General features: G+C 34.0%; 3 protein-coding genes across 8 annotated transcripts in view; 2 read left to right on the forward strand and 1 right to left on the reverse strand.

The window, feature by feature from the left end:
* LOC124075678 (centrosomal protein of 290 kDa) overlaps positions 1-1,554 on the forward strand; it is an 83,261-nt gene extending 81,707 nt beyond the window's left edge. For all 4 annotated transcript variants that reach the window (XM_058571314.1, XM_046419229.2, XM_058571315.1 and 1 more), the window contains one exon: positions 843-1,554. In XM_058571314.1, coding sequence (XP_058427297.1) covers positions 843-1,073 — 231 coding nt within the window. In that variant the 3' untranslated portion in view covers positions 1,074-1,554. The remainder of the gene's footprint in view (positions 1-842) is intronic.
* On the reverse strand, positions 98-14,448 carry Rlig1 (RNA 5'-phosphate and 3'-OH ligase 1). 2 transcript variants are annotated; one of them, XM_046419233.2, is made up of 7 exons: positions 14,198-14,445; positions 9,827-9,944; positions 7,060-7,155; positions 5,797-5,913; positions 4,252-4,449; positions 2,887-3,056; positions 98-1,891 (listed from the first exon to the last, which is right to left on the reverse strand). In XM_046419233.2, the coding sequence occupies exons 1-7, from the start codon at positions 14,285-14,287 to the stop codon at positions 1,700-1,702; spliced, it is 981 nt and encodes a 326-aa protein (XP_046275189.1). In that variant the 5' UTR covers positions 14,288-14,445; the 3' UTR covers positions 98-1,699. The 2 variants fall into 2 exon arrangements, with proteins under 2 accessions (XP_046275189.1, XP_046275190.1); XM_046419234.2 differs by lacking the exon at positions 5,797-5,913 and having other exon boundaries at positions 14,198-14,448.
* Positions 14,449-19,792: 5,344 nt separating this feature from the next.
* The window catches only part of CUNH12orf50 (chromosome unknown C12orf50 homolog), a 29,186-nt gene continuing 25,661 nt past the window's right edge, over positions 19,793-23,317 (forward strand). The window contains exons 1-2 of one of the 2 annotated variants that reach the window (XM_046419226.2): positions 19,793-19,819; positions 20,164-20,284. In XM_046419226.2, coding sequence (XP_046275182.1) covers positions 19,808-19,819; positions 20,164-20,284 — 133 coding nt within the window. In that variant the 5' untranslated portion in view covers positions 19,793-19,807. The remainder of the gene's footprint in view (positions 19,820-20,163; positions 20,285-23,317) is intronic. The other variant, XM_046419227.2, reaches the window with a different exon arrangement.

The following is a 23,317-nucleotide window of genomic DNA, read 5'->3' on the forward strand; positions in this document are numbered from 1 at the left end:
TCAAGGAATTACATTTTTTTCTTATAATATTTTGCCTGGATATTACAAAGCTAATTGTGTTTAAGAGCTAACAAAACATTCAGATAGAACAACTAGAAAGGATTAGAAAGTAAATTTATTTAGTAGTTATAACAAATCTAGCTCTTTATATTTTTTAAGATATTATATTTTATGTCACATTTGGAACAGTGTCTTTAAGTACCTTTTTAAATTCTTTTTAGAAACCTTTCCATAAAGTTATAGTTCACTTAAAAAATTTTTTATGCTTTACATACTTTAAGATTCTGTAAACAGAAAAAAAGGGCATGGATAATTATCTGGTTATCACTGCCTCTTCTAAATAGCCAATAAGACTCAATTTATCTCTTCACCAGATGCCTAACTTAGCCAAGGAGAAGTCCCAAAGTTTCTCTGATCATAAATATGCTTATAAGAAGTTGGTTATTATTCATTAAAAAGTAGATATTGTAATGAAGCATAAAACAAAAATCTTAACCAGAACAAATTCAATGTTGTGAATACCAAAGTTCATTTTGATTGACTTATTGATGTGCTTTTAAGGAAAGATTAAATTTCATATTCTCGAGAGTTAATAAATTTTAATTAAAGGCTAGTACATAATTTCAGAATATATCATTTAATTTGGCAGTTAACAAGTTCTTCATACTGTACAGTAAAACCCTATTAACAAATCTTATGAAAATACTTCTGCCTTTGTAACTCTATTTGACTTCAAGTTATTTTAGCTTTCATGTTTATAAGTTAAATCTCTTCAGTTCAAACCTAAAACATGCTCTTTCTTCTATGTGCAGCTTTTAAAGTTAATATGTTTCTTCTATTAGGAGGAAATAAAAAAGCTGAAAAAAGAATTGGAAAATTTTGACCCTTCATTTTTTGAAGAAATTGAAGATCTTAAGTATAATTACAAAGAAGAAGTGAAAAAAAATATTCTCTTAGAAGAGAAGTTAAAAAAACTTTCTGAACAATTTGGAGTTGAATTAAGTAGCCCTGTTGCTACTTCTTCTGAACAGTCTGAAGACGAAGAAAGTCCTGTTAATTTCCCCATTTATTGAAGGCCTCATGTTAATGTATTTAGCTTTTGATTAATTATATAAGTTTCATCTGTAATCAAGCAAATCCGTGAACTAAAGACTTTCCTTCTCAATATGTTCTACTTTTACTTAAATTGGAAGTTTTAGTAAATTATAGAAAATTTTCAACTTATTAGAAAAATATATTTTTGAATTTATACATATTTAACAGTTATTTAAGATTGTCAAATACTATGATCTGTACATACAACCATTAAGTTATAAGATTAAAACATACATTTTGTTAAATGTCTAGGAAGATTAAATTGAGCTCAAGGTATTTAAAGTATTGATAAAAAAAAAAAAAATTACTGGTTTAATTGTTGCCTTTAAATTTAACCACCCAGTTACATTGGACAGAATCAAGTTATACAAGCTTGGGGAGCATACTGTTCATTTTTACATTTTTATGCCCAGAGGTTAAAATTAATGTGTTGATTCTAAATAAAAATTTGAATAGGTATTTCCAAATGGAAAATTAATTTCTTCAAATGCCAGAAGACACTGATGTTTCATAGTACACAACAGTAAATCTCAGTTTTACCTTTTAACATGGCAGAATATTCAAGATTTGAACATACAAAGGTAATTTTAATTACATTTTCATTTTATACATCAAATATTATGTCTTTGAGCCTACCAAATTTTTGATTATTTATTTTTGAAAAATGACTAAACAAACACTTCGTATCATCAAAGGCATAGTCATATTTGTTCAGGTTCATGTTGATAATAACAGGTTTTGAATTAATATAAGTATCTGGAATTGGCCAGCATAAACCAAGATGATGGCGATGAACCTGTAAAGAGAAAAAAAGGGTATTAGCTTTAATTTTTAAACAATACCTAATTCACTTAGATCTATTTATTTAGGATGCCTTATTATCCTGCAAAGAACAATTTTATGCAGGGAAATAATACTCTCATTTATGAAGAATGAACAGGACAAAGGTAAGACTGAAAGGTAATGTTTAGGAGGACAATATAATTTAAGCATAAACATTGGCCTGTGAATTAAAATTAACAGTAATTGGTTGGCGAGAAGTATATAGATTCAACAGATTAGAATCTTTAAGAACTGATAATGGACATAGGAAGTTATGGAAAGAGGGCTTAAAAATAATATCCAAGTTTTTAACTTCAATGAATTGTAGAGAGTTAGAGGATTGATAAAGACCTAGTTCTTAAACATGAATTTCATATATGAGAAAACTGGTCATTACATTAAGGTTTTTCATGATCTGGAGCCGATGATTAACTTTTCAGAACTGCTCTCCACCCCAACCCTGAACTATGTATATTCTAACAGTGTTTAACCAATTATGATTAAAGCAAAAAGCAGCATTCTGTCACCTATGAGAAATCAAATGGAAAAGTCCAGGGGACAAACAGGGCAGAAAGCATAATTCATTCTGTATTTATCAACTGCCACCTCGGCACTCCTTTTACTCAACAAATTTTGCAATATAGTAAGCTTGGGAGACACTGAGTTAAACTAGGTGTAGGATGTCTTTCAGAGAGCTCTAATGGGCAACATGAATTCCCAAGAGGAGGACATGTAGTACCACTTAATTTTGAACCCCAGCTGGTATAATCAGTGACCCATGGAATACATGTAGGGAAACACTGTTTTTGCATATAAAGGTTGGTGCTATGTGAGATAAGGGAATTGTATTTCTTTGCTTTAGAATCAGAGCTGTTACAGTTTGTGCAGAGAATTTGAGAACCACTTCTTCTTCTTGTAGGAATGTAAGATGACATAACCCAACATGAGGTATATATTTTTTTACCTTACCTTAATTAAGCAGCCATCATGGCAATGCCATACTATTCCTTCAATTTTACCCTCTTCGCAACCTTCAAACCAGGACAACAGATCACTGTGCTTCAATGTAGGCAAATTTCTTATTTGAAATGCTCCATGTGGTACAAGAAGATGCAATGGTTGTTTCTTGTTTCCTAACCCTAAATGGTAAAATCTGCCATTAGCCATACTGATTCAGAGGAACTTTTCGGAAAGAATGAAAAAATTTTAAAAAAAAGTCTTTTTAAAACATTTAGGAGTAACATTTTTATAAAGTTTAATTGGTTTTCCTTAAGAGAGTGTAATCCAAGCACTGCTCTTATTCAAATGTGGCATCTATTCCATTAAGTTCAAATTCTACTTTTGTATACTCTATACTAGGAGATGTCAAACTACAATCTGAAAGCCAAGCCTAGACAAACAACTGTATTTTGTAAATAGTTTGAATGGAACATTGCAATAGCAGTTCATTTGTACCATTGGCCACCTTCAACTATCATTGAGTATCTGCCAAAAAGCTACACTGTATCTCTGATATAAGTACTATCTTAGCCTTACACCTTGTTTAAGTACTATCTTAGCCTTACACCTGAGAGTCAATCTACTTTTGATCTCTACATAGGAATTTGCTATATACCTTCAGTGTCCATAGGTTCATCATCTCATTTTCCAGTCAAGAGGTATTCATAGGGCCCTCAGTGTACTCAAATCTGTCATGGTATATATTCTGAAGTTTGATATGATATTCATTAAGATCTTTATTTACCTCATTTTTCCCATTTTCATTAATTGTGAAAATAACTACCTAACCAAAGTACATTCTCATTCTAAATAAAAAAAAAAAAAAAATGAAAAGTTGCACCTGAATTAATTCCATGCATAGTTAGTTGTACAATGTTACCACAGGGAAGATAGGATAGAATCAACCTTTTGGATTAATAATTCAAAACCATTAGCCATGAACTTTTCTGTGAATATGATTAACACAAATGGCTATAAACCTAGGAAACCAACTCAAAATTGCTACTGTATTTCTTTAGTGTATGTATGTGTTTTGTTTTTTTGGGTTGGGGGGATACTGGGAATTGAACTGAGGGGCACTCAACCACTGAGCCCCATCTCCAGCCCTTTTTTTGTATTTTATTTAAGCCAGGGTGTCACTAAGTTGCTTAGTGCCTTGCTATTGCTAAGGTTGACTTCGAACTCAGGATCCTCCTACCTCAGCCTGTGGAGATGCTGGGATTACAGGTATGTGCCATTATGCCCGCTATATGTGTTGAATTTCAAGTTGACCCTAAGAGGTACTTTTTATAAACGGCAGTCACTATAACTGAAAAAGAAAATGACTTCACTCACCATAGGGGTTTCCATTGATATTTGTTCCTATAAGCTCCAATGTTTGTTCTAAGAGATCCGACAGTGGCACTGCACTAATTTCCAAAAGTCCAGGATCATCCGGATGATGCTTTAGTACCAGAGCAATTTCAAATTCATAATTAACTACAGAGGAATGCCAGCAATACTGTTTGTTGTTTTTCTCCACCGGTACCCAACCTATCATTTAAAGAAAAAAATTATTTTTATTACGTTGGTTTTCTTTGGATTGAAAACACAGTAATTTTAATTTCTGTTGTAAATTTCCAGTTTTTTGGATGTTTTATCAGACATATACTTTTAAAATCAGTGAGATAAAGTTTTATTCCTTTTCTTAAAAAGACCATATGGCTTCATTTTTTTATTCTACTGAGGAATTAATCTGTTAACAACTAAACACCAATTTAAGATACCATTACAACTTTTTAAAAAATGATTTTCTACTCTCCAGTCACTTTCAGAAACAAGGACAATATGTAGGTGTTTCACAATCTACTGCAAAATATTTAATGTATATTGAACAATTTATTGATTACATATGTATTAAGTTATTGCTAGCCGGGCGTGGTGGCACACACCTGTAATCCCAGCAGCTTGGGAGGCTGAGGCATTAGGATCATGAGTTCAGAACTAGCCTCAGCAATGGCAAGGAGCTAAGCAACTCAGTGAGACCCTGTCTCTAAACAAATAGAAAATAGGGCTGGGAGTGTGGTTCAGTTGTTGGTACCATGTCTCCACCGCCCCCCCCCCAAAAAAAAAAAAAAAAAATTACTACTATTACTTTTTTCAGTCTTATTGCCAGAATAGGCCCTCTCATTGTGGGAGAAACTCATTGCAAAAAAGGAGGAAAAATTAGGACATATGTGCCCTAGTGACCACATTTGTTACCTTCATTAGCCCCCAATTACTGTAATCACTTCTTTGCTAGTCCATTAGCTTCCAGTGAAACCTACCCAACTTTTGTACATAGTTCTGTTTCTGAAATTTAAACGTAGTTGTAGCACTGTTCTGTAACCAGTATCTTCAGAATAAACTTAAAAACTACATGAAATACCAGAGCCTTTAAGGTCTGAGCCCATTCTATATCTTTAGCCTCAACTCTTATTGTTACATACTATGGTGAGTAAAATGTCTTAGATAAAATTCTAAGCCTAAAAGGACATGCTTAGTATGAAACATCTTTTTTTGCATCCAGGGGCACTTAGCTACTGAGCCACATCTTCAGCCCTTTTTATTTTTTATTTTGAGACAAGGTCTCGCTAAGTTGCTTTGGGCTTTGAACTCTTGCTCCTCCTGCCTTAGCCTCCCAAACTGCTGGGATTACAGGAATGTACCACCATGCCTGGCTTGAAACATTTTTAATAGAGATTAAAACATTACATAAATTTGATTTAGAAGTTTTATTCTGTACATATAAAGAAAAGAACCACATTAAAATTAAATTCTGCAATTTCTGATTGAATGAGCCTTTCAGATTTTATACTAGTAAACACAAAACTGCATTTAGAAAGAGATTTTTCATGATACCAGGAATGTGTCCATTTTCATCAGGTACTGGATTTCCATTTAATTGTTCTATTTCCTTTGCTGGTATCCAGCACTCTGGAACAGGTTTGAAATCCTCCTCAACATTCCAAAGAAATTCTAAAAAGAGTAGATAATCTTATTTTTGGTCATACTTTAAAAAACCAAAATATAGGTTCAAAGTGGGAATAGTGAATAAAACCTCATAATGTATGTTACAGTTAGTCACATTTTCACTATAATGTGACTATATTCCTCAGTGTTATGGTACTAACATTTAAAATTTTCAATTCTGAATATACCACCATTTGAATATGTATATAAAGTGTATATATATATATATATATATATATATATATATATATATAAAGTGTATATAAAGTTGCCAATGTTCCATTTTATGTAGGTATATGATGAATTTTTAAAGTACTATAAATACAAATACATAAATTACTGACATGAATGACTGTAGGTCTGTATATTTTATATATATATATATATGTGTATATATATATATATGTGTGTGTGTGTGTGTGTGTATATATATATATATATATATATATATATATATATATATATAAAATAATTAGAGGCATCTTAATGTCATAACTTAAAATGCTAATTTTCCTTTGAGATTTTGCCAGATCGATAAAATTATATTTTTCTCTTATGCATATAAAATGAAAATGTATCTGGCATTATAATATTGTATGTTTTAATAAAATAGACTGATGAAGAGTCACAGAAATACTAGGAAAATATTTTAAAATATTTTTCAGTAACATTCTTTTTTTTTTTTTTAAGATTTTTTTTTTTTTTTTTAAGAGAGAGAGAGAGGTAGAGAGGTAGAGAGAGAGAGAATTTTAACATTTATTTATTTTTTTTTAGTTATCGGCGGGCACAACATCTTTGTTTGTATGTGGTGCTGAGGATCAAACCCGGGCCGCACACAAACCAGGCGAGCGTGCTACCGCTTGAGCCACATCCCCAGCCCGTCAGTAACATTCTTAAATATATGAAAATACTCAACTATCATCTTTGTTACCCAAATTGCTTAAAAAATTCAGAAGGATAAAAATGTATAGAAATGTCATAGCAAAAATAAACCACAGGGACTGGGGTTGAGGCTCAGTGGTACACTGCTTGCCTAGCATGTGTGAGGCCCTGGGTTTGATCCTCAGCACCACATATGAATAAAAAAAGTAGAAAAATAACTACAAATTTCAGCTATTTAAATTTTGGAAGTAAAGAAAAAAACCTACTAACCTTTTGAGTTTTCTTTGGAATGTAGAAAATTTTTAAATCTTTTGTCAGCTTTTTTGTTGGGTTTTCTATCTAGTCGAGCCCAAAGATATGGCTGATCTAAAAAAAAAATTCATAAAAAGAAAAGTGTTTAAGAGGCAAACAACATTTATCTTGAAAGATACTTCAAAGTAGAATTATCAATAAACAGTAAGGTGATCTCTCCAAGAGAAGAATCAAAACCCTAGAAGACAAAGGAAAATATGCAGTCCAAGATACACACCACCTAGCAGTACCTTATGTTATGAAAGACTGACTTTGATTAAAGAATGATGGAGATGAGATAAGAACTAAAAATGTGGTCCTTTTATAAGGATATTCCATAATCATATTAGTAGCATCTGTGAGAAACCAAAGAAAGCTATATCCAAAATGAAAACATCACCGTATTCACATCTCCCCTGAACATAACACTGTGCTGTTTAATTCTGTAAGAACTAACCCTGGAATCAGGCTGACCTGCTTTGCATGGGACCAACCCCTAGTCAAGCCATTAAACCTACTGATTGCTGCCTTGTAATGATGGGTCCGAGTTTCAGGGCACTGTGCCAACATTATTGGCACAGGTGCATTTGATGAGTTGCACCTGGCTTTAGACTCCTGGATCGCTCTGCTGTTGAGATTGGTTACTTAGTAGGAAGATGCTTACTTGATCAGCAAAATTAGAATGATTTCTAGCTGAGATATTATTTTGGATCCCTGGTTTCAAAGTGTTGCCTGCACACATCAGTGGATCCTGATCCTGATCTGAGAAAATGTATCCTGCCAGGATTTAAAGCAGGAAAAAAATACAGTTTTCACCTGGCCTTTGTAGACCCCTTGCTCCCTCAGACAGTCCTTTGCTATAATTCACATCCTTACTTTTAAAGCCCTTTGTTATATTATATGCCTTTTACCAGTAATAAAATGTAGATTTGTATACACTGTCATCTTGATTTCCACGAGGGTTCTTTAGCAGTTAAACTCCAACCTTGCTTAGTTGATACTATCATGTACATAAGGATAACACTAAAAGTTCTTAATATTAAGGACAGGGAAAATCTTAGTTTCCTTAAATATAAATCAACATTTATAAAAAATAATTATACTTTGGTTCAGATATTTTCTATTGCTTACTAATTATCCAGATAATATAAAGAACCAAATTAAAATTATACTATCATTCCTGGTTGAATAGATGTTTTGTTCTTTTTAACCAGTAAATATAAAAAGTACAGTCCACTCATTTCCATTAGGTTACTATCAAAAAACAAAAATACACCAGGTATGATGGCACATGCCTATAATCCCAGCATCTCAGGAGGCTGAGGCAGGAGGATCTCAAGTTCAAAGCCAGCCTCAGCAACAGCAAGGCACTAAGCAACTCAGTGAGACCCTGTCTCAAACACAAAAAGGCCTGGGGATATGGCTCAGTGGCTGAGTGCCCGAGTTCAATCCTGGTACCAAAAAGAGAAAAAGATACAAGTGCTCATGAGGATACAAATTGGAACTTTGGTGCACTGTCCATAAGAATGTAAAATGGTGTCACCACTATAGAAAACATGGCAGCTTCTCAAAAATGAAAATTACTATATGATCTAGTAATTCCACTTCTAGACACATACCCAAAACTTGGAAGCAGGGTCTTAAGAGAGAATTGTTTACCCCTGTTCATAGCAGCATTATTCCTACAAAAGGTAGGAGCAACCCAAATGCCCTTCAGTGGTTGAATGGATAAACAAAATTTGAAAATATCTTAATTTATATATTTAAGTAAATGGAATATTATCAGCCTTAAAAAGAAATGAAATTTTGATACATGCTAACATGGATCAACCCTGAGGGCATTAAACTAAGGAAAATACGTCAGTCACAATATGAGGCACCTAGAGTAGTCAAGTTCATAGAGACAAAATAGAATTCTGGTTACAAGGGGCTGGCTGGACAAGGAATGTAGGTATTAAGTCTCAGTTATAAAATATGAAAAGAGTCCTGGAGATGGGTGGTGTGAATGCACAACAGTAGGAATGTACTTAAAATACCACCATATTGTATACATCTTAAAAATGTTTAAGATGTTAAACTCTATTTTACCATCCTTTAAAAATATTTTTAAATGATTTTTCAGAAGAGATTTCCTGATACAAAGAGTGTGTCTGTATGCCCACTTAACTGTTCTACTTCTTTTACTGGAATGAGAGGTAATTTCACCATCCAGAGATAATCACAAAGAATTCTTCTCTTTTCAGTGCATTTGTTTTCTTAACATAGTTGACAGTTTTTGTTTAAATTTCTACTACTTTTAAAGTACATTAAATGAAATTAGACATATTGCCAATAATAATAAAACTAATGGAAACAGCTCTGGAATCATAAAATGAGAACAGGCTTTAGGGTTAGACAAAATTAAGTTGCATCAACAGTACAGCTATTCATTAACTATATGGTCTTGGACAAATTAAGAGAGCTGAGAGTTTCTTTATCTGTGATATGGAGAACCTTATTATACAAATTAAATATATGAAGCATTTATAATACTGCCTGTCCCATAACAGGTATTAAATAAATGTTACTTTCCTACCCCAAGAGAAAAACATAATAATGTAATAAATAACAATTATCACATTTTAATTTTGTTACTAAGGCTTCTAAGGGTTTATGAAGAGTAAATGCCCATTTCAGATTTATATAGTTTTAAAATGATCAATAAAGTTAAGAAATACTTGTAGGAAACATTACAGTTTTATTTTACCTTTGTAGGTAGTAACATAACAACATGTTCCATCCACTTTTTCTGTTGGAATTGCACTGTATATATCTGCATCTAATGCCTTGTGACTTACAGTTTCAGTTGCCAAAACTTTAAATGGCTTAAAAAAGAAAGAAAGAAAACTGGTTTAAGATAGACAGCCTCTGCCCTCTCATATACTCTCACCTGAAATGTTCCTAACTTTTTTGTTCTAAAGGATGATTTCCTGTCCATTCCTTAAGATAATTTAAAAATATCTGTGAAGTTTTCCTTAATCACCCCCCTCCATTTTATGTTATTACAACCAAACCTGATTTTTCAGAGACTATAAATTATTTGTTTCTTCTTCCACACATAATAACACAGCTGTTCAATATGCACAATAATATATTAGACAATTATTTATGAAAGTGCCTACTATTAAACACTGTCATTGGAATGGAAATATAGAAGGCAAAAAAAAAGTACCTGCTTTTGTTGAAACTTGCTTTTTAATGAGGAATACAACAGAAATAAAATGCATAATAGAGTATTAGGTATGATAAGTGCTAAAGCAAAAAAATGGGACAAAGACAGGGATGAGATACTATTTTACATATGGTAGACATGGAAGCCCTTTTTGAGGAGGCGACATTTGAGGACTCTCAAGTGAGGGAATACACCATATAAACATCTGGGGGGAAAAGAGACCCCAAGTCTGAGGTTTCTTGATTTTTCTGCAGAATGCAAGTTAGCCACTGTATTTGGAACGAAGTGCAAGTAAAACCAAATCAAGTGAACTTTAAACGATTCCTAGGTACTTCTGGTGGTTCAATACAAGTATTTCCCAAAAACACTTTTCAGTTTTCCAAGAATGAATCTACTCTTCAATACATGATACCTTCCCCCTCTTTTATAAGTAGAAACATTTCAGTTATTTACAAAATTTGTCTTTTTAATTAAGTGGTTCTTTGTAAGTTTGGCAAGAATCTGGTGATATCTTCTTGCCTCAGGCCACATTCTCAGGGAGCAGGCAAGGGAGCTATGGAAGAGGGCTGTATTCTGTTTTTGCTTTTTTCTTGGAAAATGAAAACTCACATATTCATTTATAAAGTTAAAATATATAAAAGCATAAACAAGAAATCACCATAGTCTCGTTATTCAGATACAATCACAAAGAAACCATGGGCATAATTTCAGTATCTTTTTCATTGTCTTTTTATCTTTCATAGAATATCTATTTTCAACAGAGCATTTTTTTAAAAAGGCCAATCAGAATGCTTTCTGAATTTACTTGTTTCATACACTTTTCCTCTTCAACTGTATTATAAACATAATACTCTTTTCTTAATATTTCACCTTTGATCCATTGTGAAAGATCTTGCATCTCTGCTTAAACACTTTAGATTACAGACTTGAAAGCCATCTTAATTTCCAGAATAAGTTTATGCCTGATTCAATTTTCATCTTAAAACTGTTGAGATGCATTATAAAGTTCTTTTGGAAAATACCTGCTTGAAAGGAATATTAACCTCTGATGATTTCTTACTAGTAACAATGACTTATTGTATTGGAGAGATCTTTAAATATTATAAAGTTGAGCTGGGGTTGTGGTTCAGCTTTAGAACGCTTGCCAAGCATGCGTGAGGCACTGGGCTCAATCCCAGCACTACATAAAAATAAACAAAGGTATTGTGTCCATCTACAATTAAAAATAATTTTTAAATAAAGTTAAGTTTCTGAGCTATATCAACTGTGGTTGTTTACATTTATTTATTTTTCAAAAAAGTCCAGAGCAAAATGAAAATTGCCTCTATTAAAAAAAAAAATCTCTTTCTTCTGAGTTAGGTTTCACCTTGACAATAGTGTTCTTCACAGTTAGCTGATAACACCATGTCATTTCATGAATCTTTTTATTTTGAATGTAGTATTCAGAAGTTTCATTATGTCAATCCAAAAATCTCTGTTGTCACTCATTCCACAAAGTTTGGGCATCTAGTTTGTAAAATGTGTTGTCTGGCAGAGTATACAGAAGGAATAAGACTCACTAGCATCACCTTTTGAGAGAGCCCTCAAATAGAGGACTCTGGGAAATCCAGCCTCTTAATGGCCAAAGGTGGACCACTGTGCCATATTAGGGATTGTACTGTATCATTCAAGTTCTATTCTCTATACAATGCATACTCAATAGTAGAGGCTGATTTTGATTTATTCATAGTTTTAACCTAACAGTTTTCACTGTTAAATCTACTAAGAATTACTTTTCTTTTTTTTTCCTTAGATTTTGTTTGAGAGTATTCACTTCATATTCCTTTCATCTTTATCAACAGTAAACTGAATATGTATTTAAATTATGGCTTTTCTTCTGTCAGGAAGAAAAATCAAAGAGCATCAGGAATGGAGGAAAAGCCAATTTCTAATGTTCCTCCCAACCTTTTGTTATTTTCATTTCTGAAACAAAACTTATGACTACATTTTGTAATCTAAGTCTGAAGTTAACATTCACCTTACAATGTGAAAAACAATGCACAATATAAACCATATACTGGTGTATAGAGTATATTTCGAATAGAGTGAAGTAAACTAGGAAATCAGCCCCATTTTAGTAATGATTCAGTTCTTTTAAGATATATCTGAATGGGGATTATCACTAACATATGATTCTGATATCAGAGGATATCAGTTTTAACTAGAGTAGTAAAGCCAAAGGAGCTGACTCAATAGCTGTGTGTATGTGTTTAAATTTAGCAAGTTCCTAGAGAGATTACTATGCCCATTAAGTTTTTGATGAATACAAAATGTTCCTTCCATAAGAACCAGTTATATCTCTCTTGCTATCAACACAGCCAAAGGACAAGACAAGACACAGAGGAGTACAGAAAGTTCTCCCTCTCTACCTATCATCAGACTTTAGGTGATGACTGGAAAAACAAGGCATGTGTATAAAAGTCATATCATTTCGATTGGATGGAACTCTACAATTTCTGGGCAAGGGAAATCACTGGGATAATTAAGTTGATCAAAGATTTAATGGAGAAGATAAAAACTGGAAAAATTAAAACAACTCTGTAGGTGATCCAAGCAAAGTGAATAGCCTGGACAAAAATAAAGAGGATTACTCAGTATGTTCACTTTGCTAAAACAGAGACCTCATTTAGAGGTTAGAGAATAGATGGGGCCTAATTAATAGGAGGCCTTGAATTATAAGAATGTGGATGCTATGCTACAATACCATAAGCTACTATTAACTGCAGAGTGGTAAGGAACTTATTTTTCTGGTAGTAAGTTTTACAAATTACTCCCTGAACATAAAAAGTTTAGAATCATAGAGTGAACCATTATTAAGAATGACAAAGCATTTGTCATTAAAACAAAAACAAAAAGTTGACAAGTACTGCTATAGACATTGAGTAGTAACTGTAAGATTTTGACTAGGGAAGAACATGATGATCATTCTGTGTAGCAAGTAATAAATATTAAGAACTATAATAAGAATAGCAGCAGAAAAGACTATGGAATGATCAGATATTATAAGTAAAAATTTAGCATCAAGGTTGAACAGAAAATTGGTATGACTTGATTCCAGAGTTCATTTTTTTTTAATTCAACATATTTATCCAGTGCCTACCATGTGTCAGGTCCTAGAAGCTGAGACTATAGATAACAGGGCAGTATCTACTCTAATGGCCATTTAGTCTAAAAGACAAGACGACCACTTTTAATGACGAAAATGAACATGCTGATTTCGTTTTAGTTGCAAACACCCCGCTAACAGGGATTTTTTTTCCCCCCTCAAGGACTTTGTTACCTAATAAAGAATTATCCTGATGTAGACTACTTAGTATTCACCCACTAGCACTTTCTGAGGGTCCACTATGTAAAAGACGCTGCTAGGCGAATAGAAAACCTTGACATAGAACACCAAAATTAGAATAAAGTAGGTAATTGCTGGTAACAATACAGTAAGTCTGATCTTTAGTGACCTAATTAGGCGAGGTGTCAACACTGCCATCTATTCCCAGGTTAGAAGAGGTAAGGCAAGTCTTTTAGTATCACCTGCACTTTCTCATCACACTCTCGAAAAGTCGTCAGGCTTGAGCTGCAGAGACTGTCTGACTGCTTAGGGTTTTACCCCAAAACTGCTAACCCGAGAAGAAAGAAATGTTATTTAGGACGTGTGGGTTTTGCATTTCTCTGCGAGAGCAAGCTCGAATCGCCAGATCAGGAAAAAATTCCTCCCAGAATCCGTCCCCTTATGATTAGGAAGGCAAGGGAACTAGGTACTCAGGACACTCTGACTCCCAACGCAGACCTCCCCAGCGAAACCTACAAAAAACTCCCGGCCTGCAGGGCTGGCCGCCTTTGCCCGATTCAAACACAGCCCGTGCGCGGTACCTGATGCTCCCTTTTGGCGGAAGGCTCATCTTTCACCTCCGTCACAAACACACACGGCATTTTCCGCTGCACAGAGCCCAAGCGTCTCATGGTAGGCCCCAGAAGCGGTGAGCGACTTTACTGCCAAAAGGCTCCGGGTTTGGACAACAGAGAGCAGCAACAGTCCTATGCGGGTTCAGATCACTCACATTCGGTACCCAGGGACAGCGACGGCGCTCCGAGACTGCCTACCCGAGACAGGGGCGGGGACGCGGACCGGAAGCGGCCTCCTGGCCGCGGCGCTTTCTGGGAGTTGTAGTGCGGCGCCGAGGCGCCAGGGTGTGCGCTCCCACGTGTGTCCGCCCCCAGTTTTGATAACTGAAAAAAACCGAGGTCCGTTTCCGACGGTGTGTACGTGGCCACACCTAGTAACCGATGACATTGTCGATTTTAAACAGTGTCAAGTTGTAAGTGATCAGTAATTACAGATGGTGATTTAACACCGTAGTAGTGAAACTTACGTGCTTTTTCGTGGGGGAAGCGCTATAGAAGTTTAGAAATAACTGGAGATATTTTCTGATCTCAGAGAGAAAACTGATTTCCCAGAAAGTCAGAAAACGCTGCAATTAAAACACCTGAGACCAAAAAAAGAAAAAAAAATTGAATTGCTTTCACCGGTGCAGCATATAATATGTTTGAAATTGGTTCTGATGGACTTTCCAGAATGAGTGCAAAGTGTTAACGTTTCACCAATCCAAAACCACAGGAATACAAACAACCATATCACACTGTTGAGTTTCTTATAAGATTCTTATTTACTTTAATTGAAGTTGAGTTCCAATAAATGACATGAGTAGTTGTCATAAGCTAAAAAAATTAGAACTAAAAAATCTTATTTGACATTTCTCAAAATAAGTGATAAAGACAGTAAGTGATAAAGACAATGACTGAATAAAATAAATTTAAATAATAGTAGATTTTCTAAAATTTAGTCCTCAGCCTATATTTTAAGGAAATTTTTACACATCATTTATGTGCCTGGATAAGCCCAGTAATTTTTGTAATTATGTTGTCTACATGTGTCCAACTGTCCAGAATTTCATAGACATAGCACTTACAAAAATTAAACAATCTCACTTGAAGCTATCTGTACAATAAAGGGACTCCCAAAGAATGAAATATTCCTAAAAAGGAAGTTCAGATTTTTGATATACAGGGAAGGGTGGGAGGAAAAAATTCGCCATTTCAAAGTGTTTCTTGTAATTTTTTCCTAGGAAAACACAACCACCACCCCCAAATTAAAAAAAAAATAGAATATGATGGTGGCTCTGTGATATTTGGAACTAGAAACATCTTAGCATTTTAGATTTAAGAACTCGTGACTTTTTTCCTCCAAAGAAATTCTAAAAAACAGTTTTGTCACCTTGTGTGACTGGAAGAGACAATTAAGTAACCTTCACAACTAGCAACTGTCATTTCTCAAACTGCCTCAGAATCTTCTAGGTGCAACATTCTGTTATTTCTGAGAAAATATGATCTTTCAAAACATTCTACTTGTTCTTTGAATAGTAGAAGCAAAGCTAATCACCTTTCATGAAGCCCTGTTTCCAGTACTTTAGTTTTATTAGCAACCAGAACAAAGTCTCTGGTAGAAACACCTACTATGATGGGTAACAGTCATCAGCTTCATCTGATTCTTAAAATCTCCAAAGAGAACAAGAAGTTGCTACCAGTCACAAAACGTGTTGTTACAGGATTACAAACTGAAAAAAAAAAAATTATCTCTGACTGATGGGTCACTACTCTAACATGCATCAAGAAGGAGGACACTGAGGGTAATTCTGCTTTAACCAATAGAAAATGCATAAGAATTTTCATTCTTACTCCTAGGTGAAAAGACAAAGTTCCTATCACTTTTCTTTATAGATAATAAAAATCCTTATGCATAGGATGATAGCTTTCTGTAAGGGAAATTTGCAACAGGAAAGAATAGAAATGAAGAAAGAAAAATAATAAAATAGAAGAAGAGAGAATTTTTAAAAGGAGAAGATAAAACTCCAGTATCCTTAAGACTACCAAAATGTACAGATTCTATTAATGTGCTCTGCAATGAAACAATCTCTATGTGGATTTGACCTGCTTTTGCTGTGTCTAATTGAATGTGGCTGTTGGCACCTAATTTCAAGAGGTAAAAATGCTTTTTTTTCCCCTTCTTTTCCACCTATGTAAAATCATTTAATTATACACTAGTAGCGTTAGTATTTGAATACGGTCCATTGACATTCCAAGTTCAAAAGTAGAGAAAGATTTTACCACTTAATGATATTTCTTCCAGATGTATGAATAAAATAAATTTAAATAATAGTAGAATTAGAATTAAAAGGAGGGCTAAACAAAAGTCAATATATATTTTTCTGTATATCTTTGCAAATATTTTCAAGGGTTTAGCCAAATCTTTATTTACTCTTTATTTATTTATAGTACTATTTAGTTCTTTTTTCATTATTTTATCTAACAGTTTTAGGCAAACAACATTTTAAAATATTTATTTTGTCTTCTAGATTTTAATTTAAAAAACATTGTATCAAAAAGGTTCATACCAACTTAGCCTGTTTAACTTAACCAAAGTGGAAATTCTTATTTGTCATGATCTTTGAAATTTCCAGTTAAAATGATATTGCTTTTTCAATCTACTGTAATCTGTCATCTCCCTGGGAACCTCTAAATTGCCTATGATGAACATTTTTATTGATTTCTGCCAAGTTTTGATTCATTTAGTAAGACAGTAGCATGAGGATTGTAGTAACTACTGATCTAAATTTTTCATTCTGTGAATCAGAGTACTAAAATTTTTAATCTCTCTGAAAACTTTCTACTATAGAAAGAAGGCATTCCTTTTTTGATGTATGAGAAATGAGATAAAACTATAAAGTGAATAATTGGTCCAATTTATATTCATATTGTAGTACAATATTTAAATAATTGTTCTTATTTGCTTGAATATGGATAGCACATTTACATATTCTATTTTAAAATTTTTAGTTTTGTTTTCACAGAATATAAAGAAAATGGTTTAGAAATAGCTGTTTACTTATGAAATATTTATACTACTTTTAAATGTGAAAGCATAAACTATGTTTCATATTCAATCAGAACACTGAAAAAAAATAAAATATACTGCTTTATTTTTTTTATTTTCTGGGTTAATAAACCAGAATTGAGTAAGGGAAAATTAGCCTGCAAGTATACTAGCCTACAGTTACAGGTGAGGTCATTTATGATGAGCAAACAATGGATTAGGTAACAGTGGGGAAAATTCTGGAAGTTTGAGTTTGTGTGCTTACTAGCAACCACTTTCAACATTTCTGCAAAGCTAGAGAAGGTATCTTCTAATTTAAGTTTATTTAAGAATTATCTATTGTGTAATATACTATCAACAGGAGGTCAATTTTAAAGGAATGCTACTGATAGCCTGAAAGACTGTGGAAAAGAAATTCTTTTTCCCCCTTACACACTGATAGTTCTTATATTTTCATTCCTGCAATTCTTATATATTTATATATAAACAATCATTGGATTAGCAGCAAGAGAGTTGAAAATGGCAGAAGTTGGGAATGACTGCTATTTCTTTTTTAATTCCACATGCATAAAGGTAAATATTGTACAATTTACAGTACTTCACATGCTTAAGCTTTTTAGTAAAATGAAGATATGGCAATAATTTGCATGGCTGAATCAAAATATACTGTTTTCCCACAAGATATTTTATATACTTAAAATCTGAAGTAAAAGTTTATCATGTATTTTTGGTATACTGAATTTCTCTGGGGAAATCTGAGATAATTTTAAATTATGATTGGTTTAAAATTACCCTTATATATGTCAGTTATGTGTCTTTGACTTTTTAATCTCTATGTGGTACTTTTGCTATATTATGGCTCCTTGAGATATCAAATTCCTAATATCACAACATTATATGATATATTGTATTGCTTTGTTTAATGTGATTCCAGTCATATAAATTCAAATAGTTGAATTTATTTAGTATAATAAACCTGTTTCTCTATCTGAAATTCATTAACATAATTACTGAATTTCCTCTGTTAAAAGTATCAGCAAATAATTAAATATTGTGTGAAAGGGGAAATATGTTATGAACAAACCAACCAAATATAAAGTTTGTAAAGTTAAGTGGGGAAAATGAGGTTAGGTTTAATGGATCTCATTAAAACCAAATAGATATAGAAACTTGATGTTTGGTACCTCCTGCTTGTGCTAGTCTGAACTCAGTGAAAGGGAAGATGTATTTAGTTTAATATGTTTATCTCCGCTAGGAAATTTGAAGTCAATCTTTTTGACCACAGGAATTAAATTTACTTCTGTCTTCTTTTATGTTCAGATTAAATTGTGGGATGATAAATAATAATAGAATTTATGTTTCAGGTTGGAAAAGAGGTTTTTCTTTTTCTCTGCTTATCACCAAGTACTTAGCACAGAGACTGACGGGTTTTAAGTCCTCAATAAGTAATTATTAAAAAATGGCAACCACAATACCTTATGTCACATATTTTATTCTCTTTTTTACACATGAGAAACTGAGCACAGAAAGGGTACATTTTATCTTTGTGGCTATGGGCAAGAAGTAAAACCAGGGATTTCAGATACCAGCTTATCTGACTCCAAAACTTCTGTACACTACCCTTTTAAAACGGAAAGAGAGACAAGCCAAAAATAGAGGGTAGTTAAAAGATAAGAAACAACCAGGAACACGTGTCAAAAGAGGGAAGAATTTAATGGAATATTTTTATTCTATGTCCCTCTTGGCCTGCAGTGTTTTGCAACTGTGGATCTGTGTGTACAAGAACTTAATATTAAAAATAGTAATAGCAGCCCATTGAAATAATCTATATCTGTTTTTGTTGGTACATAAAAGTGTCAGTGTACATATATAGGTATATGCAATTGTTTGTAGGCTAAGGTCATAAAGCATGTATATTATGCAGCATGATGTGGTAATTACTTAAAATTCCACAATAATAGAGTTTAAACTTCTTTCACTTTACCCATTTAAATACACTTACCAGTGCCACCAGAGATTAACAGACGATCTGAAAGGACTGAACAATAGAGATTGTCTCCACAGTTATAATATGGTCGGTGATTCCTAAAATATCTGTCTGCTTTTCTTGGTGTGGTCAGGGGTATCACCAGTCTCCTATCTCCATTTTCTATTCCATAATGCATTCTGTGATTAACTGACAACCAAAGTAGCATTTTGTGAGCAAATTGCAGCTTATTGTATTGTTGAATCATTAGATTTTCTTATCAACTTTCTCACTAAAGGTATACCCTTTGGCTAAACTGTAGACTTGTGGTCCTGTATGGGTAGTGTGTTTTTGTTGCACTTCTAATTTGATACACTCATAATTCCTTTAAAAATTAGCAACTAATTCTTGTTAAACGCTAACAGAATTTACTGTTTAATATGTTGAGTTCTCTACACTGTTTACTTTTTCTTTGTAGGGTTCCCAGTGCCGATTTCGACACTGTGAAGAAGCCCTTGGCAGTGACACTGTGTGCTCATTATGGAGAGAGAGAAAATGTTTAGATCCACTTTGCAGATTTAGACACATGGAAATGCAGGTAAAATTACTCAGTATCATCATTTTTGTTAAAAGCATCTCATTTCAATAATCTTAAGTTATGCTTTTATGACAGAATAGAAAACAAATGATTCTTCCTTCCACTATTTAATTTTAGGTATTTTTCACTTTGTTCATCTTAAATTCTGAGAAAAAATGGAGAAACATGTTTTTGAAATACCATTGCATCTTTTAAATAGCAAAGCTTAGAAATACTGAAAACCAGAGAACACTTGATTCTAAGTCACTAACTGCGGTTATTTTGTCACATTGGTTGTGTGTAGCACATTGTTTTATTGTGAACATGGCATCTAATCCTTGCATCTCCCCCCTTCCTTTGTCTAGCAAAATTGCAGCATTTCATGTTTTTGGGAAACTCAGCCTCTTGGTTGTGTGAAGATCAGTTGTATCTTTTATCACAGCAAACCTCGAAATATCAATGGATTATTTTTGCCACCAAGTAGCAGTGAGTATATCTGTATTCTAATAACCTGGACATACCAGATTATAATCTGGTTTTGGAGTAGTAGCATAGAATGACACATTAAAGTACAACAAGGTGAGCAATGTAATTTCGTAGCTAACGGATGGTTTGGGAATATTCTATCAAGAATCATGAGATGAAGTTTAGAATAAGCTAGTAGGTAGCTAAAAGATGACGATAACAAAAATTGAGTTGAACTTTGTGTATGTCGAAAACAGATTAGATCATCTGAAAAATGAAATGACTACTGATTGTACTAAGCAGACCATTACCTGCTTAGTAAGACTTGTACCACAAGTCTACATTTTAGCCAAAGGGTCTACCTTTAGTGACAAAGTAATAAGAAAATCAAAACATCACACATCAGAGCCAGACTCAGAGGTAATAGCTTCATGGATGTCTCCAGTGAATGACGGAAACATGTCTCATGGGTGGGGCCAGCAAGGACCTGGCCAATCAACAATTCTGCTTCTACAGAGTGGCTGTCTTCTGCTGTTCTTCCTAAGACTACAGTCGTGAAGCAAATGTAATCCTATTGCTACAAAAGCCAGGGTACAGTTCAACTAAATTATTTAGAGACTCTATTTTCTGGCAAACTACAAGGTAGTTTCTGGAAGGGAAACAGAAGATATACCCAGAAGCTGTAAATGGCAAGAACCTTGCTGAAGAAGTTGGACCTGTCAAGATTTCCTTGACATTTCACTCTCCTGCTATGGCTACCAAATTTCTTGGATGGAGTGGCTTTCGAAATTGGTCTTTGGGTATTTGAAGTTTTGGCTTCAGATAATCCTCAGCAGATGGATAATTAAAACTTAGATTCTTCTCTGCCCTCTTCCTCCTCTTTCTCTCTGCTCTCTTTCTCTTTCTCTCTGCCCTCCTCCTCCTCTCCTCTTTCTGCCTCTCCTTTTCTTCCCCTTCGGGCAGTCCCCCAGTAAAATCTCTTGGTGGGGGAAAAAAAAAACTTAGCTTCTTTTGGTGTGCACTTTTGGAAACCTCTAACCTCATAGTACATCATACATGTAATACCTGATCAATGTTTCCCTTCCTCACTAGACTGTGAACATCACAAGGACGGGAATCATAACTGGTTTCCTTACCATTACTTTGCACAGTTTCTAGAGCAAAGATGCTTAGTAAAATTGGATGTTTGATAGACAAAAGAGGGAAGGATAGATGACTATTGATAGGTGACCTACTGGGATGAAAGTTATTGTGCTTAATTAATTGATCCTATTAATTTACATGTGATATGATTCTACTTCATGAAAATGTATTAAGTTCTTTATATATAGTTAGTGATTGGCTCTCTACTGGTCTATGGATAAAATTAGTATCTTAAAACTAGCTTTTTAAGGACTAAAGTAAAATATTGTATCCCTGGGCAAAGAAAGGGTGGAATGTTTGTGTAACTGACAATTATTGTTTTGAGACAGGGTCTCCTTAACATCACCACCACAAGGTATGCCCTGGACTAAGTGCTATAGTAGGTATATGTTCATAATAAATTAGAAATAAACTCTGAAATTTGAATATAAAATCTTCTGGTTTTTTCTGGACATCTCAATTCAACAGGTGTCAAAGCTTATCTTGACACTCTTTTTTAATTTTATTTGTTTGATTTTCACAACTTTATCTCCTCCATTTTCACCTCCTATGAAAATTTTTGTTAATTATCTTGACACTTTTGAAGTAAGCTTTCCCCTCAATAGATCAAACCTTGATCCGTGCACTAGAATCAAGCCCTTCCTCTAAGCATTTCACCTCCTCATGAGAGGGGCATAAGGGGACCCAAAGATTGATAATACCCTGCTTCCCCAAACCTCCTAGACTTGATCTATCAGGGACAAAAGGGCACCCCAGACACTCACCTCACTCTCCAACACAGCTTCCTCATCTCCTCTTATGTGTTTTGAATTCACCAGAAATTCATTCTCTTTTACTTCTGCTTATGTCATAAAGAAACTGACAATAGGAGAGAGAGACTCCTTCTTTTGAGTGACTCACTTCTTTTCCTCTTCTGTCCTTTTCACTCACACCTCCCCAACCTTCCATGGTCAACAGAATTAACTATTTCTTCTCTGAATTTTCCTACTCTGATTTAAGAAAGGTTTTCACCAGGCACTGTGGTGCACGCTTGTAATCCCAGCAACTTGGAAGGCTGGGGCCGGAGGATCACAAATTGGAGGGTAGCTTGGGAAACTTAAGGAGACCCTGTCTCAAAACAAAAAAATAAATAAATAAATAAGGCCAGGGCTGTAGCTCAGTAGAAGAGTGCCCCTGGATGATCAATCCCCATTGCAGGGAGCAATAAATAAATCAGCAAATAAACAAACAAATAAATAAATTTTTAAAAAGAAAGGTTTTTCCTCTGAGGATCCTGCTTTCCTGTAGCGCTATCTTTTCTCCCCACCCTTAAGTACCACTGGACCTACAGGCGAGAGGAGAGATTTCTTTAGTCCTCATTGCCAGTTTCAGATTGTTTTCTGTCACTTCTCTCTCAAACTACAAATGAACTCATAATACTGACTTCCAATCATGCTACATGGTATTGCCCCAACTCCTCATCTCTATTCTTCTGGACTACACGTCCTTACTATACTTTTAGTAGACAACATAAAAGTGGAGTTATTACAAATTATGTGGTATCAAAACACAACTAGTTAAATATCAGTATTTACATTGTGCTATCTGTGCTCTATCTGTGTTGGGTTAAAATAAAAAAAAAATAGGTATTTGAACATGTAACCTGTGAAATTTCTAGAGCTTCTGCTTGATGAATTAAGATTCATCACATGGTCTATATCAAGTAGGTGAGTTGGAGACACAGTAGTGCTATCTAAATTACCAGCTGTACTCTTCCAGTGTGAGGTGCTTTGCTAAAAGCAATTTTTCATTAGTTGATTTGCCTTTGCATATTAGCTCTAAGTACTTAGTGCAATTATCAGGACTCTTGCATGTTTTGATTTTTTTTCGGGGGGGGGGGCGGTTGTGGGGATATCAAACAACCAATTAGAT

This window comes from Marmota monax, unplaced genomic scaffold, assembly GCF_021218885.2.
Source record: "Marmota monax isolate L192 unplaced genomic scaffold, Marmota_monax_Labrador192_F-V1.1 WCK01_AAM20220418_F8-fsc00036, whole genome shotgun sequence".
In the NCBI taxonomy this organism is placed as follows: domain Eukaryota; kingdom Metazoa; phylum Chordata; class Mammalia; order Rodentia; family Sciuridae; genus Marmota; species Marmota monax.